The sequence below is a fragment of the Pleurodeles waltl genome, chromosome 1_2 (genome assembly GCF_031143425.1).
Source record: "Pleurodeles waltl isolate 20211129_DDA chromosome 1_2, aPleWal1.hap1.20221129, whole genome shotgun sequence".
Taxonomy (NCBI): Eukaryota; Metazoa; Chordata; class Amphibia; order Caudata; family Salamandridae; genus Pleurodeles; species Pleurodeles waltl.
Window position 1 is genome coordinate 1264495451 of NC_090437.1, and position 17708 is coordinate 1264513158.

The 17708-nt window shown below is 43.3% G+C and overlaps 1 protein-coding gene across 2 annotated transcripts in view; it reads right to left on the reverse strand.

Moving 5' to 3' along the window:
• CTNNA2 (catenin alpha 2) overlaps positions 1–17708 on the reverse strand; it is a 2570005-nt gene that overhangs the window by 2168052 nt on the left and 384245 nt on the right. For both annotated transcript variants that reach the window (XM_069204683.1, XM_069204674.1), the window contains exon 2: positions 4535–4641. In XM_069204683.1, the coding sequence (XP_069060784.1) occupies positions 4535–4636 (102 nt within the window). In that variant the 5' untranslated portion in view covers positions 4637–4641. The remainder of the gene's footprint in view (positions 1–4534; positions 4642–17708) is intronic.

Sequence of the window (17708 nt, forward strand, 5' to 3'; positions counted from 1 at the left end):
CTATCACTGGTAGTCGTGGCAGTAGTAGGTGGTTACCAGTAGCTAATTTTCTCCATTCTGAAGGATTCATGTTTTAGTGATTTTGAACATAGGGCCAGATGTATGAAAGCTTTTTGCATTCGCAAACGGTGCGAATGCCCGGTTGCGAATGCAAAAAGCCATTTCAGAATGTATTAAAGCCATTCTGAAAGCAAATTTAAGGAATCGCTAAAATAGCTATTCCTTAAAATTGCGACCCTGTTTAGATAGTCGCAAATTGAGAGTCTCTAAATAAGAAATCACAAATAAGGATTCCTTATTTGCGATTTCTAAGCACATGTAAGAAGCAATTCCTTAGTGCGAATTGGGTATTAAGGAATCGCTGTTTACCACCAAGCTGAACTTGGTGGTAACCATGTGCAAATTTTTAAAATGCATTTAAAATGCATTTTTAAAATGTACATGTAAAGCACACATGCCCTTTTGGCATGTGTGCACCTTACATGTCCTAAAAAACTTTGTGGGGTGCAGCAGAGGGGGCCTTAGGCCCCCAGCACCCTGGGGTTTTGCATTTCCAAACTTGCGGTTTCCAGTTAAGAAATCGCAATTTTGGAAATGCAAAAAATTCGCAAATATGGGCCTACAGGCCCATAGGTGCGAATGGGGCCGGTATCGCATTTTGCGATTCGGTAATAGCATTTGCGATTTTTAAGAAACGTTATCACCGAATCGCAAATGTGATACATTACATTCATTGCAATCGCTATTTCCGACTCGCAAAAGGCCTTCTTGGTACATCTGGCCCACAGTTCGGTAGGTTTTCTCTGCCTTCACTGTCTGGCAATTCCTTGATTGTATTAGGGCATTCTGCTGTGAGGCTTTTGTGGCTATTGACAGTAAACGTGCTACATATCTGGGGGCTGTAACTATGACAGATTACCAAAGTAAAATCTGTCCTCTTCGGGGTTGAGGAATTAGTCCTATCATGGTTGTGGCTGTCTCATACCCCCACTCCATCTACACTGCTCCTACTAATGTCAACCGATTTCATCTCAAATCTCCCTTCTCCATTGATCCCAACATTTCTGTTCTGATCAATCCATAACATACCTATTGTGAGACTGCTAAGGACAAAGTTCCCTATAAAAAAATTAAGTTCTTTCCCTGCTATTTCCTTCTTTATCTCAAGCTTTACTTATTTTTTCTTTTCTCTCATAGTTGGTGGGAACCTGTACCTAAGTGACCTCTGGAACTGAAGATACACATTTGGTGCACCTTGGAAAGGGAAACCCCAGTTCTGACACTCCCTCCTTTGGAAACTCACTTCCAGCATGGCCTTTTATCATTTTGTATCCACTCATCCTGCCTTCTGTGCAGAGGTTTCACACCTTGTAGGTCTGTGTGCTAGATAGGTGGATAAACCAATGAAGGGAACTGAATTGAGACTGCATACTGATAATGTTCCAATGTTCAATGCCTGTTTGTCCCCACAGTGTTGAAGGTGCCTAAAGAATACAAGTAAAGGTCTGGGATTTAGGTAGATACAAGGACAAAATGCACACTATTTATCGATGCAATGACCTGCATCCAGTTTTTAATTCTGTTTCATATCCTTTTGCTGAAGCAAGTCTACCAATTTTGTTTTTGAAAGGTCGAGTTCATTAAACTAGAAAATAAAGGAATAAGAACAATAGCAATTTTTAAGGCGCTGTTTTAGGCGCAGGCTGACACCCACCTGCACGAAGAAGAAAACTGATCCACTCCAGATTTTCCAGATCACATGAGGAGTGCCTCATAACAGTCCATTCAGGCCCCAGTCTTCTTCCAATTACGTGCTTGCAAGCACTTTCAGAATATGACAAGATAACCCTCCACTAAAATGTGTAAATACAACAACCTAAAAGTGTATTGGGTTGAACAAAGCTATGATTTATGTGAGTAATCCATTCTAGGAGTCTCAGGGCAATCAGACTCAACTGTGTCAAGTGGGGTATTTTGCCTCTGGTGTTGTGGGGCCCTTGCTCTGTGAACTCTGAAAGCGGGGATCGGGTACCCTTTTCTCATCTGACTCAGGGTAGTGAGGAAGAACAACAACTCAAGTCTGAGGTAGATGATGAGGGCTTGGACCTCAGAACTCAAGAAAAAAGCAAATGTTATTCAACAATTCCTTGTCCAGTCAGTCCTTTGTTTCTTTTTTGTAAACACTCTAACATATAACTAAGCACCACGCACACAATTACAAATATTTACAAAATGGTAGGTGGGGAAACCAATTGGAACTCCTGCTAAAAGAGCTTCACAAACTATTTTAGGTGTACATCATGCACCCTACATCAAGGTCTCAGTGGGCACCCTATTTCCTAAATCTCCCCTAGACCTCATAGGTCTGAGGCACATTAAACCATTCCTGTACCAGCAGATCCTAACGTCCATAACAGTATTATACTCTTAATGTTCCTATATTAAACCATTAAAATATATGCCATTAGAAAAAGAGACACCTACTGGTTGTGCGAAGGGTATTCACAATGCTAGAAAATGGTACATGGTAAACGATCATTTTATTAGTTTCCCCACTACATTTGTAACATAAATCATTCACTATCAAAAAGTTAAATCTATGTACTTTTAAAATATTTTAACACCTGCAAAATTATAAACATTATATCAATAATCAACATTTCATATCTTTACACAAAACCTTCACACAATACTGTCAAGCAACCACTTAGGGCGCATAGGGCCTAGTGCTTCCATGGCTGGGCTATAAAAGTGAAAGTGAATTGATTCAAAGCCTCATCACTTCTGAGAGGGACTAATTATACTTAAGACAAGCATGTCTATGACTGCACAAGGTGGGAAGGGGATCATGTTTCCCAGGGCCTTTCCAACACAGGGCCATGTCACAGGCAAGGAGGCTTTCGAAGGTGTCATGATAGGCCCTCACCTCTCATGTGGGAATGCTGTTTCAAACAATGCAGGCATACTTATGGACCCCAAGCGAGACCCAACCTTTCATGGGCTCCTGAGCATAACTTGGCATTTATTCTCTGCTGGAACTGCCCTTTCACCTGGGCACCCGTGGTGATGCTTGAGATGCTAGTCACAAGATGTATCAGGCGCCCCCACCTTCAGAGGCTCCAATAACTGCATATTGCACTAGTCTGAGAGTCAGAGAGCTCATGTACTAACCATTAAAGAAATCCACACAGTACACACCACAATTGGTGGATCAACCTTCACCAGTCCTCAAAGGATGTGAGGAGTTTAAACAGGGCGTTTGAGTATGTTTCCATTGGTGGTTCATTCACCCACCCTGGTGGTGTCGTAACTTCTTTCTACCCCTTTATATCACTCACAGGACAAAGCGTACTACCTTTAACACTCTTGTGAGAACGTTTCACAACGGCAAATCACTCACAAATACTAGCACATTCCTCCGCTAACTCTGCCCACCATGTCCTGGTTTCTTTCCTCTCAAAAGCTAAATGACCCTTCGCAGGTGACTGGAAACAGCTGTCTGCCTTTCATCCCTTTGTTCCATATGAGAGATCCTTCAAATCATTTTAATGAGAGCTATTGCTAAGAGGGAGATTCCACGCCCACCCCTTCCACTACAAGGAGAAGTTTAATCTCTCTAGAGTGAGGCAGTTGTGTTCAAGGGACACTAATATGACAGCTAGGGCAGCAGAGCCCTCAACCTTTCCAGCAGGGCAGCTCAAACATGAATCTTATTAAGGCTGCCTAAGGGAAATATGCCTAATTAATTAATATATGAAGGTACCCACATATGTTCAACTGGACCTCATGTATGCTCTTGTATGCCAACCTGAAGTTAACAGAACACAATTTACACATACAAGACGTGACAAGAAACATGATAAATAAAATCACATACATTTTGTTTCACCCCTCTGTGGCAGTGCTACTGCCTATAAATACATGCCAGGCTGAGTGAACTATACGCGGGGGTGCCATCTTGAGGATTCATCAGTTCAACAGAATTAATGGGTCTTCTTCGCTCAGCCTGCACACATGTGCACACATGTGTATGCATGTATTTTCATGCAACAATGCAAAATGCAAAGCTCGTACACTGGACAAGACTCCTTCATGTCTCCACCCCACAGCAGAGGTCCAAAACTGAGGCCCAAAAGTGAAAGGCCTTGAGGTGTCCACAAGGTAGATCTCTTCCTCACAGCTCACATAGCTAAAATCACGCCAGTGTATCATAAATGTTTCTTTCCGTACAAGCCTTGCAGGCTGCCTTATCACAGGTTTGACACATAAGTACTCTCTTTAGGTGTATGGTATAAGTAGTTTACTGTTAACATTAACACATGTACATCATTTTAGTTGCTCAAAAGTGTCTATACATTGAGACATTTGTATGTTGTTTTTCTATAACACAGTCATATTGCTAGCAATGTAAAATGATGATGCTTCGAACTTTAAACTTTGGAAAATAAGTCAAGAAATTGTATGTATTGATGTGTGGCCATGGGAAGTCAATCACAAATTTACCTAAATTCAAAATCTACACAGTGAATCGTACCTGTGACACAAGCGGTTCCAATAATCTTTCCACTGTAAGTGTTCTGATTTCCAAGCTTTTTGGGTCCCATTTCAGAATGATTGGTGATGTTGCCGAGGTCATACTTCCTACAAAGTGTAAATAAATATTTTATTATACGATATATAGCAGTTATTTATTTCTATTAGATTATAATTTCCATATACAAAATAAAATAGTATTATTGATTGTAAGACATCCTTATTGCCTTCTCTGCTTATGTCATTACGGTAAACAGATACATAAATAACAGAAATGTATTTTAAGTTACTACAGGTTAATTAAATGGCCGGAGTGCTTTTCAGATAAATGCAGTAGGCTTCTGAAAAAACGAATGCCTCAAGACCAAAGGCCTGATTCCCCAAGCCCCTCCACAGTGGTGCCGGAGTCTCCATACTCGAGGCGGAATCTACCCTCGGAGGACTCTGCAGTGCGCCGTGCGGAGATCCCCCCACAAGTGTGGAGACTCCTTGTCAATCGGGCTCCATGTGTGAAAACGTTCCTATTACATCATAAATTAGAACAAGATCCTGTCCTTAATGAATATCACTTTTAGCCCCATGCAAATGCCCTAATTAGAGAATAGAAGAAAGAAGACAGTTATTACAATTAGTCCATTCTGTGTTCTTAGGTCCAAGTAGGTGAATCAATTTATCATCAGTAGGTGGGTGTTCTTAAAATGCTAGTGAATATTTCTTGTATTTCTCAAGTGACAAATCGCGATAGGTATGAATTGTGTGTATGGAGGTGCATATGTACCTTTCTGCGGGTTTCTGCTGGTTGAAGAGATTTGCTTATGCAGAGAGGGGTGCTTTACAAATATTTGTTTACATTTGCAAACTGGTGCCTGCTTACACATAGGTTGCATAGCCCCAGTCAGTGCTGGTGCCCAACCGAACGCAGGGGCATATTTAAGAGCCCCTAGTGCCACCGGAGCACCAGTTTTCGGGACTCTCCAGTGGCGATATACCTTGCACCGTTTTTACAAGGTGGCGTTAAGCCACTTTTTGCGGCCTAATGCCAACTTGTAATTACAGCCCCTTCACACACAGCACTTTGCATGGAAGGGGCGTGCAATGGGTGTTGCTGTGGGTGTGCCACAACAACACCCATTGCATTTTGACACTGCCCCAGATTTACGAGTATTCGTAAACCTGAGGCAGCACCCAAATCTAACGCCATCCTGGGGGTGGCATTAGCATGGCACAACGAGCAGAAAAGCTTTAATTTCTCCTCATTGTATGCTCTTTCTATGTGTGCTGCATTCTGCAGCACACTCAGAAAGAGCAACTCACCATTTAAGATTTGTTTTGTAGGAAGGTGTCCTTTCCTGCACAAAAACAATCTCCCCCTCAACAAAGCCATCATTGCACCATGGCGCAAGGGTGGCTGCGTTGGCGCTCGGCTGCAAATTTAGCGCAGGTGCAGGGGACAACACTGGGGTGCACCGTATTCAATTAAATATGGCATTTCTCTGTGTTATGAAAATGACGGAGTACAGCGCTGCCAATTCTGGGACAGCATCGCGCACCATCATTTTCTGTTAAATATAGGCCCAAGTGTGCACGGGGTAGACTGGGACCTGGCACCAGTTATTGTAATAAGTATGCTCAGTACAGCTGATATAACTGTCCATGTTATTGCATGTCCTGGAGGAGGCTCAGTAGTGACCGACTAAGCAGCTGTTCAAAGTGCTGTTCAAAGTGCTTCTCTTACTTTCACTCAAGGCAGAGGGGCGTGGCTTTGGAGGGGAGATTGGAAACCCCACAGAGTGGTACAGTCTGTGCCTGCCCTTTCCCGTGGGCATTTCTCTGAGATGTAATTGTAACCCTCCATGCTCCTGTGGACCCATCAAGAACCTCTTTGCAGAACATTGGCATCTGTAATATGGAATATAGTGCAGTTACAAGTGTAAAGATGTTCATCACCTGAATAAGGTCTTGCCCCAAGACAAATAGCAAACAGGCAAACATTGCACAATCAACAACCTGCTCTCAAACATTGGGTATTAATGAAAGCAACACTCAAGCTTCAATGGCCGCCATTGCAATATGGAAGTGCTGGGTGGAAGGACATTTGTGGCTCCTCTCAGTTTCCAGAACTTTCTGTCACCGAAATGTGAGGAAAAAGTGTTTTTTTGGCCAAATTCTGAGGTTTGAAAAAGGATTCTGGGTAACAGAACCTTGTGAGAGCCCACAAATCACACCATCCTGGATTCCACTAGGTGTGGAGCAGGGCTGCAATGTGGCGGTGCAGTGGGTGCAGGAGCACCCACTTCACATTCCACTGCCCATAATTTGGGCAGTGGGATGGGGCTGTGCATGGGGACCACTGCACTGCCCATGCCAAATGCATGGGCAGTGCAGGGGCCCGAGTACCCCCCGAGTTCCCATTCCACCAGTCTTTCCATGGCCATGGGCAGGCTGTCGGATGTGGACTCGGTGCTGCAGATTACAACCACTGGGACTGCCAGATTGTCATAATGTGGCAGTTGGACCTCCACAAGCGTGGTGGTCCGACCTCCACTGTGAGACCACCAGGGGTCATAATGACCCCATAAGACTCTTATTTTTTTTAAATGCATTTCTTGACTTGTGTATGTTGGATTTTTGTCATTTTGGTCTTGTTTTGTTTAGATAAATATTACCTATTTTTCTAAACCTGTGTTGTGTCATTGTGTACTGGTTTGCTGTAATACTTTGTGTGTTGGTACAAATAGTTTACACATTGCTTCTGAAGTTAAGCCAACCTGCTCGTTCCAAGCTCCCAAGGGGGCGAGTGGGGGTTAACTGAGGGTGATTTTCCTTTTCCATGACTAGAGTGAGGGTCCTTGCTTGGACAGGGGGTAACCTGACTGCCAACCAAAGAAACCATTTCTAACAGGGGCCCATTGTAAAAAATGGTGTGTCCCCTTTTAACCCCTGCACTGAGCAGGCATTAAAAGTGCTGGAATAAATGGCGCGAGGAAATCTGTTAGATTTCCTTGTGCCACTTTTTCTGCCCCCCTGATGGGGGAACGCCCCCTTTGCACATATTATGCCCGGCGCAAAGGGTTACAAAGTGGCACAATGCGAGCTATGCACCACTTTGTAAATATGGCGTGGGTATTTTGGAGTCATTGGTCCACATTAGCGTCAAAAAGATTGGCTCTAATGTGGCGAAAGGAGGCGCTAGGGGCTCTTAAATATGCCCCTAATTCTGTTTATCCTCCTAGCATTTGAAGGCCATTCCACTAGTCCAACCCTAATGAAGGCAGTGTTTCACAGTCTCTGTAACTCTTTACTGCATAGGATTCTAAGTGAAAAGGACCCCCTACTCCTGCGATATTTAATTCTATTTAACACCGTGAAAATAACTTAAGCTTGCTCCCTGCAGGAGTACTTTACAACGTTAGAAACCTTTGTGAATACCAACAAAATTCAAGCTTTATTAGTCTGCACAAAATCACGCATGTCCACGTCAACACATCCATTTCCTTCCATAGTCCTAACACTGACTAACTCAGGCAGAGAAATCTGCGAACAGATGTACTTCTGTGCATGAGTAATGTGATTTGCATATGTAATAGGTTCTCTGAACCAGTATTTATATTTTAGGATGACACATCCACCTATTCTGCACATACCTAACACGTTAAAACACAAATAGTAAACCTAGCTCTGAATCAGAACTACATTATCAGTTAACAATAGCACCTTGCACTTATATTTAAGCAAGACTGGCTCCACCTAAACGTACCTGCGGTCATCAGTAAAATCAAATGTTGTACGTTTGTCGTGTGTTTATAAAGTGTTACAACACTTTTAATCAGACGTTTAAAGATAGCAGGAAAGCTGAGAATAAAAAAACAAGTTCTACATTCCCCCTGAGAGTTAACAAGGTGGCAGTCAAAGATAAACCTACTGTACACCACATTAGGTTCAAAATGTGAATGCATTATCTTGGGGAAAGATGGTAACCTGAACTCTTTTAAGGGCAGGCATGATTGAGTGTCTTAACTAGTCTAATGCTGTGAGCGGCACAGCATTTTTAGCCAACGACTCATGGGGAACCCCTTGAGACAGGCATCTCACTTGATCTGGTCTTTTCTTCTGTAGATTTTGTGTTTGTGAACACCATCAACAATTGCATTTAATAGAACACATTTCTTGCTTCTGTGATTTTTACTTGCGATGATTTTGTATTACAGCAAAAGCATTAAAAAGCAGAGTGCAGACAATTAACTCCCTGCAGAACAAGAGAGCAAGAGGGCTAAAAACTAAGAATCTCAGCTACATATCTAGTGTACAAATATAATTTTTACTTCTTGAAATACTAGAAGAAAAACTCGAATTTTTGTAAACGTAACAGCACACATCCAAAACTGAATGTAATAAAAGTGCCTCAGTCAATGGCTCATGCTACAAGGTCATAGCTTCTACATCAAGCATCAGTGCTTCTAAACGTGAGTCATCTGGAAGTCACTCTGGACACAAACTTGTAAATGATAACGTGTGAGTGCAGTGCACCTAAAACCCATTTTGCAACCTATGAGCCATTTGTGGAATCCTGGCTGTGGCCTAATCCCTCAAAAGTTCACAGCTATACTTATAGTTACAATCATCAGGATCTGTTACTTCAACAGAATTAATGAGTCTTAGCAGTAAACAGTGGTGGAGCTCCAAAAGGCTGCAAATCATGAGACACATCTTAGGACCTCATTAGGAGTTCGGCAGATGGGATAACCCGTCCACTGAACCTCCGGCAGGGGGGTTGCCGCCAGGCTGACTACTTCCCTGCTGGACCCATTACGACTTTCCCGCTGGGCTGATGGGTGGAAACCAAGGTTTCCGCCCATCAGCCCAGCAGGAAAGTGGCAGCAGCACTGTCACCGGCTCGTAATCAAGCCGAAGGGAATGTTGCTGCTACAGGACACACCAGCACCCTCACAATGCTCACTGTCTGCTGAGCAGACAGTGAGCATTGTGAGGGTGCTGGGCAGGGGAACCCCTGCACTGCCTATTCCAAGAGCATGGGCAATGCAGGGCCCCACCTGTGGCCCCCTGCACCTGTTCTCCCTCAGTCTTTTCATGGCAGTGATATCACCATGAAAAGGCAGTGCCACCCTGGCTGATTCAGACCTCTGCCTCCGTCAGCCTGTTGGGATCACTGATCCCTGCAGAGATGGTGGTACAGCCAGGGTTGTAATGTGGCGGTTGGTCCGCCACAGCAGGGGTGGTCCTTACGCCACTGTGAGGTTGGCGGTCTCAAGACGGCCAGCCTCGTAATCAGGCCCTTAATATAGGCTAGTAACACATAGACCATAACACCCCACAGGGATATCACTCCAGGGGCTCCTTGTCAAACAAAGGATTGAAATTCATGGAGAGAACCCTAATACCATGCCACCAAAACACCTAATATCACTAACCCACAGTTTTAACTAGTGAGATAAGGTTCAAATGTGTAGAACACTACATGTACAAAACATCTTCCTCTTCAACTTGATTACATTATCCATACACATATAAGAAAACTTTCTGCAATTTCTGAAATCTTTGAACAGGCAACTCTTTTGGTAGAACCTGTAGAATATATAACTTTAAAGAACTCAGTGAAAATAGTGCTAAAGAGCACAAAGTGCCAAATGTGATATCTGGTCGTGCCTGAGCAGGCCAAAGGGCCTGATTACGATTGTGGCGGACAGGGTTATTCTGTCCCAAACTAGACGGAAGTATTGTCACTGTGTTACGATCTCATTATGTCCTATGGAGATGTCAATATTGGGGACGGAATATGCGTCACGTTGGTGATGGAGTGCTCTATCCACTAAGATTGTAATCAGGCCCCAAGTCACAAGTTCAGACTGACAGTGATAGACTATGGGCTGGCTACTGGGACCAACTTAGGTTTTGCTGGAAATAGAACCTTAAATCCTGGTGCGTGGTCCGAGCAGCTTTGCTTTGTGAGACTTCGCATCGCCTAGCATCAGTTCGAATAAAGCTGTGTGACTAGGCTTTGCAGGGCTATGTGTCACCTTGCATTGGTTCCAGTGAGCTGTACGGCATAGTGGGGCATTGCATCACTTTACAGCAGTTCTGATGGAAATGGAAGCTGTGCAGTGTGGCTTTGTGGGTCTTTGTATTGCTGTGATGAGTTGACAGCTGTGCAGTGAGGCTTTATAGGGCTTCGCATTGGTTCCGAAGGGGTACTAGGTGGGCTTGGCAGAGCACTTCCAAGGGTCCAGGACTGGGGTGGCACCACATGGGAGGGCATGACTCACTAAAGGCAAAGTCCACGTTCTGAGTACAAGGTTGTTGGAAGCCCGTAATGTCCCTGAGGCTTCTGATCAGGGGGCCAGCAAACTAGCCCTTGGAGTCACTCGGGGGTCCTGCATTCAGAGATGCAGATCCAGTCTTTCCCACCCAGGAAATAATGCAGCAGGGCAGCAGTCCTTCTGAGCTGCAGTCCAGCAGAGTGGCAGTCCTTACAGTAGCATGCCAGTTCTTCTTCCAGAAAAATCACTCATAGGTCAAAAAGTGTATTGATGAGGTGTTGTCTGACGTCCAATAATTATACCCAGTGTTCCTCCTCTGGAAGATTGGATAAGCTTTGAGAGGTTTTCATTTGAAATACTCAGGCATTCTGCCTTTCAGGTCCTGGCTCCAGATTGACAACAGGGTGTATGCAGTCCTTTGTGTGGAGGCAAGACATTCAGCCTATTCAGGTGTAACTGGGGCTATGCCCAGCTCCTCCCTCCCATTCTGTCAATGATGGCCCATCCTGGCATGCCTAGGCTCACTATTGTGTGTGGCTGTCTAGGAGGAATACCCAAAGCCCAACTGTCAGCTACACCTAGTCATGTGACCAGAGACAGGCTGCAGACACTAAATGGCTACGGCAGGAAAAAGCCAACTTTCTAAAAGTGGCATTTTCTAAATTGTAATTTAAAATCCAGCGTCATCCTTAGTAAGGATTTTTAATTAGAATCCAAGAGACACCAAACACAAACTGGTTCTGGAAATTACACTTATAAATGTAATAAGGTAACTCCAATGTTCTCCTAAAGGAGAAGTAGGCCTTGCAACAGTGAAAAATTATTTTAAGGGTTCTGCACTACCAAGACATGCAAAATTTGAAAATGCATATCCTACTTTTTATATACAAATCACCCTGCCTTCTGGGCTATTTAGGGCCTAGCCTAGGGGTAACTAATGTTTTAAAAAGGAAAGTTTTGGCTTAGGAAGAGGTTTATTTTGCTGGTCAAAATGGCAGTTTAAAACTGTACCCACATAGACTGCAATGGCAGCCCTGAGATACGTTTAGAGGGCTACTAAAAGGGGTGGCTGAATCAGTTCTCCAGGCCCACTTGTAGTATTTAATTTACAGGCCCGAGGGCACATGTACTTCCACTTTGCTAGGGACTTACAAGAAAATTATATATACAAATTGGATGTAAGCAAAAGTTACGAGTTTTTTAAATTTATGTGTTCATTTTTTTATTTTTACTATGGAGGTACAACGAAAAACATACAAAGCATCAGACACAACAACACCTTAGTGCAGGAATAGATAATAAATAGTGAAGTTCAAAAGCAAAGACATAAAAAATACATATCTTTATGATATTACGCAAGGCCTACAATACTGCTACACTCAACCAGTAAACGAAAGATGGGAGAAATTTAGACTTTCAGTTTTGTAAAGTTTTGATCTGGCCAACAGCATTTAGATAAATATGATGTTCTGATTTCACTTCACCATCCATGGCATGTGACATAAGCCCAAAAGACCAAGTAAAGGGTTCTGCGGAATCTCAAGTTACAATTCATCTTCCAAAAACCTGAATATACTGTTCCAAAAATTGCTTAGTTTTGAACTGTGCCACATCATGTGGTGCCAATTACAGTTATCAATTGCATCACATCTGAAGCATTGGTTTGGATAAAATTCTGATCACAAATTAGGGGATCCAGTAGATAAGCCATTTCGAGAAAAAAATAATTTTGTGATAGTTTGCGTCCCTTAGAGGTTTAAAATTTAATTTATTGACTTCCTGCCAAATATCTCATGACATTATTAACCCTTCCTCTGTAAGTAATTTATCAGACATCCAACCAAAATATCTACCTTATCTAATAACTGTATCAGTCTCCAACCTTTCTCTTCTGATAGATGCTATTTAAATTTCCAGCTAGCTCAATTTTTTCGACCAGTGCTTTAGGATCTATACATTGCAAATGTACATAAATGATCCTATATGACCATTGGAGTCAAAATATTATTGGAGGTGATAGAAACGTCTATTTCCTTCCAAGTTTTCCATGTGTCGCAGACAAGGAAATCATCTAATCTTAAAAAAAACGATTATTTCCCAGCTTTTGGCAATGGCTTCATCCATTACTTTCATGCTCCAACATTCGATATGGCCAATAATCAACTCAGAATTTATAAATGGAAGACTGTATTTTAAAAAAAACTGTGCTTTCCTTCTTAAAGAAAACATTGATAAATCTTGTTCCTAACTTTTTTAGGAGATTTGGACAAGCCTAGGGGATCAAGAATTAGGGGCTAACTGTATACAGAACCAGGCCATTTGAGAGGACAAAAATGTATTTTCTGATCTACCACACCCAAATTGAGATTGAGTAACATGGGTTTGCGAATCAGTATTTGGAAAGGGCGTGTTTGAGGTGTCCCTTCCAAAGAATGATTTGCATTGGTATGTACGAATGATTTGCGACCAAAATGCCGTCGCAAAACATTCACACTTTTCTTCCAACTCAGAGTTGGTGGTAAGCCATTCGCTAATTAGAAGAGTTCTCCTTGGTTACACTTCCCCTTTGAGAATAGTTGATTACATTTTTTTCAAGAGCAGGCAGTTGTCCCACAGACCACTGCCTTCACTTAAAAAAAAAAAAAAAACTTTTCATTTTTTTATTTTTAAGTGCATCCCATTTTTCCTCTAGAAAGAAATGGGTGCTTTATTTAATAGCAATCACAGACATGGTGGTCTGCTTACCCCAACAGAACAGCATCTCTGTGATGGAGGCGAATCCTAGTGGGTCACAATTACAAACTACCTCAATAATATTCATGAGTTAGGTCTATTTTCGACCCATTACAAGTCACTATGTAGGGAATAGAAACTAAATAACCCCTTTGTTCACTGGTAAGAGGGATAACCAAACAATGATTCACAAAAAATCAATATTTGGTAATCACCATTACTAATCTTCATACATCTAGCCCTCGGTTCACTGGGGTCATTAAATCCATAAGTTCATTATGTAAATGGCTAAGCAGCAGGCAAGGTTTCATGAATCTTAAAGCAAACTGTGCAAAGTGAGCAAAATAGTAGGATCTCAAGATAGGAAGGGCTAACCTATTCACCTGTATTCTTATATAAAATCGCAAAGATGTTCTTGAGCTGCCTCTAGTCTATAAAAATTAAAAGAATCAGCTTTTTTAAAATATCGGGACAGCAGCGGAAAACAAAAAGTAAATAAGGGAATCACTGCCATGTTTATAAGAGCAGCCCCTGCCCAAAAGTATAGAGGTAAAAGCATCCACTTATCTTGCAATGCTTTTACCTTATTACAAAGGGACCTGTGATTTAAATTACACAACCAACTTAAATGTTCTGTAACAAAAACATCCAAGTAATGTTTTGGTCGGGTTTGGGCACCAGGTTGGAACTCCATCAACAGCTTCTTACTCTGGCAAGAAAAAAGAATAATCTTGGCCTTAGTTTTATTAATTTTAAACCTTCTAAGAAATTAAAAGCTGTAAAGATCTGAAACACTTTCCTTTGCGCTGAACTCTCAGTGACAATATTAACATTAGGTCATCCGTATATAATTTGATGTAGGACATTTGGGGCAAGGGTGTCTTAATGTCAACATCTTGTCAGATAGCCTGGAATAAAATAGGCAAAAAGAACAGGGGGAAGCCCTGCTAGGTGCCTTGTAGCACTTTAAAGACTCCTCTTATGGATGCTTTCAAGATTAGGCTAGCTTGGTGTTAAAATACATTAAGCCAAATTTACAAGAAAGTGGCGCATCAGCTGTGATGCACCACTTTTCTTGCGCCCCCTTGCACTCCCCCCAACGGCTATACGTTGCACCATGGTGCACGTTAGGACAATAGCATCAAAATTGATGACGCTATTGTGGTACTTTGCAGTATTAGTGCCATAAATTGAGACGTTAATCATGCAAAGAAAAGGGAGGCCTATTGAAAGTAATGGGTGTGTCATTTTAACGCCTGCTCTGAGCAGGGGTTAAAAATCACCCTAAAAATGGCACTGTGAAATGTAAATTTCATTGCACAATTTTTACGGGCCTCCCTGTGGGGGAATGCCCACCTTGCATACATTATGCCCGGTACAGACATAATGAGTGCCATGGGCGTAAAGTGGTGATATGCAAGCATCGTGCCACTTTGTTAATATGGTGAAGGAGAATGGCACCCTTAAGATGACATTAGCATAAAAAAATGATGCTTGTGTGGAGCTAAGAGGCATTAGGGCCTTATAAATCTGGCCCATTGTTTTTAAAATTTTTGTGGTCTGAGAAGAAAAGCTAAAATGCATACGAAAGAGCATTTCCCTGACCACAAGACTAAGGGGGTCATTCTGACCGGGGCCAGGGTCGGCGGGAGCACCGCCGACAGGCCGGCGGTGCCCCACAGGGCATTCTGACCGCGGCGGTTCGGCCGCGGTCAGATGCGGAAAACCGGCGGTCTCCTGCCGGTTTTCCGCTGCCCATGTGAATCCTCCATGGCGGCGGAGCGCGCTCCGCCGCCATGGGGATTCTGACACCCCATACCGCCATCCTGTTCCTGGCGGGTCTCCCGCCAGGAACAGGATGGCGGTATGGGGTGCCGCGGGGCCCCCGTAAGAGGGCCCCACTTCGTATTTCAGTGTCTGCTATGCAGACACTGAAATACGCGACGGGTGCCACTGCACCCGTCGCACATACCCACTCCGCCGGCTCCATTCGGAGCCGGCTTCCTCGTGGGGAGGGGTTTCCCGCTGGGCTGGCGGGCGGCCTTCTGTCGGTCGCCCGCCAGCCCAGCGGGAAAGCCAGAATGGCCTCCGCGGTCTTTCGACCGCGGAGCGGCCATATGGCGGCTCCCTCCACGCGGGCGGCGACCGCCGCCCGCGGGGGTCAGAATGACCCCCTAAATGCCTTTTCAGTGTCTAGAAGAAAAATAGGTGTCAAAATCTGTTTGGTAATACATATATCAATGCCCTCGAATAGCTACTTAGTGTTGGTGTAAAGCTACCACCCTACAAGGACCCATTGTGTTCTTCATGTAGCAGCTTCAAGGCCAATGTGTTCATTGTACTTGAAAATAATGACATTACAATTTTATATTCTACATTAAGCAATGTGATAGGGTGATAGGAATTAAGGTGTAGAGCAACTTTACCTTTTTTTTAAAAATCATACCTTACCCTGATTGAAAGAGGGGGGTGTCCCACTCTTCCATATAAAATTAGCCACCTCCAATAACAAAGTATTTAAAAGATCCACAAATGCCTTATAAAATTTAGTTGGAAATCTATCACGCCCCCCCAACCTGCTTCTCCCAGTTCTTAGAGGGTATATATGTTGTCCATACAAACTCATTCATTCTCAGGTAAACTGGAAGTAAAATATCCTATAGAAGAAATATCCAGCCCCCTCGATCAGCATTGCCAGAGATGCTTTATATATTTTTTAAATGCTCCAGAAAAATCGCCCTAATTTACCCCTGTGATGTAGTAGTGGCAACTGTCTTAGAGCAATTAACCCTATAAATTGTATTATCATTGCAGCACTCTCCGGTTTGCCAAGATATGAATCTCCCTGCATAGCTACTTTCTTCATAAAGTTGCTGCAGATCTGCACATCATTTTTAGAATAATAATACTCCCAGAGTGTCAGATTTGCCTTGTGTAGAGTCTTTCTGTTTTCCTTAGACCCCTCTCTAAGAAATTTCTCATACTCATTGTAAAAATAGGGCCTTCGGTTGGCAGTAAGATAACCCCCTGTCCAAGCAAGGACCCTCACTCTAGTCAGGGTAAATCACACACAATCCAAATTATCCTCTGCCCACCCTCTGGTAGCTTGGCACTGAGTGGTCAGGTTTAACTTAGAAGGCAATGTGTAAAGTATTTGTGCAATAAATCGTGCAATAACACAGTATAACACCACAAGAATACACCACACAGGTTTAGAAAAATATAGATTATTTATCCGAGTATATTAAGGTCAAAACGATCAAGATTTGATAAATACAAGTTAAAATATTACTTTCGGAATGATAAATAGAGTCTTTAGTTCTTAAAAAGCAGTAAGTGTCTCCTGCAAGCACAAAGTACCTGGTTTGTGTCTAAATTATCCACATGGGACCGCAGAGGAGGAGATGCATGGAAAACGGGGAGGTGTGCATCAGTTTCTCAGAGGGCACACAGACGATGTGTTGATGCTTTTCCAGGCAGCAAGGGCTTTGGGCGATTTCTGGCATGAAGGCTTGGATTATCTCTGGGTTGCGGGGTATTTGGATGCCCCGGGGACAATGCAGAGAAATCCTGGGCATGAAGAATGAAGTCACAAGAGCTGCGTCGATCCGGTGGGTGATGCGGGAAATTTCTTTCTCACTGCAGGCGCTGCGTCAATTCCTCTCGCAGGAAGTCAGGTAGTGTTGTTCCGGCTTGAGGATGCGTCAATGCGGTCGGCCATGCATCAAAGCTTCGGTTGCAATGCTGGCACTGCGTTGATCTCCACTCAGGGAGCCGGGCTGCGTCATCACAGTTCGGCGTTGCAGTGATTTTCTCATTGCAGGGCAGGCTGTGCATTGAGTCTGGCAGGCTGTGCGCCGATTTTCGCTGCACAAGGAGTTCTTTGCGTAGATTAAGTCTTTTTGGCCCTAAAGGCTTCAGGAAACAGAGGGCAAGCCCAATCCAAGCCCTTGGAGAGCACTTCTCAGCACAGCCAGAGAGCAGCAAGGCAGCAGGGCAACAGCAAGGTAGCAGTCCTTTACAGTAAAGCAGTCAGGTGAGTCCTTTGGACAGCCAGGCAGCTTCTCCTAGCAGGTTGCAGGTTCTGGTTTCAGAGTTTCTTTCCCAGGAGGTATTGTGTCAAGAGGTGTCTGAGTTGGTTGAGTCAGAGACCCAGTTTAAATACCA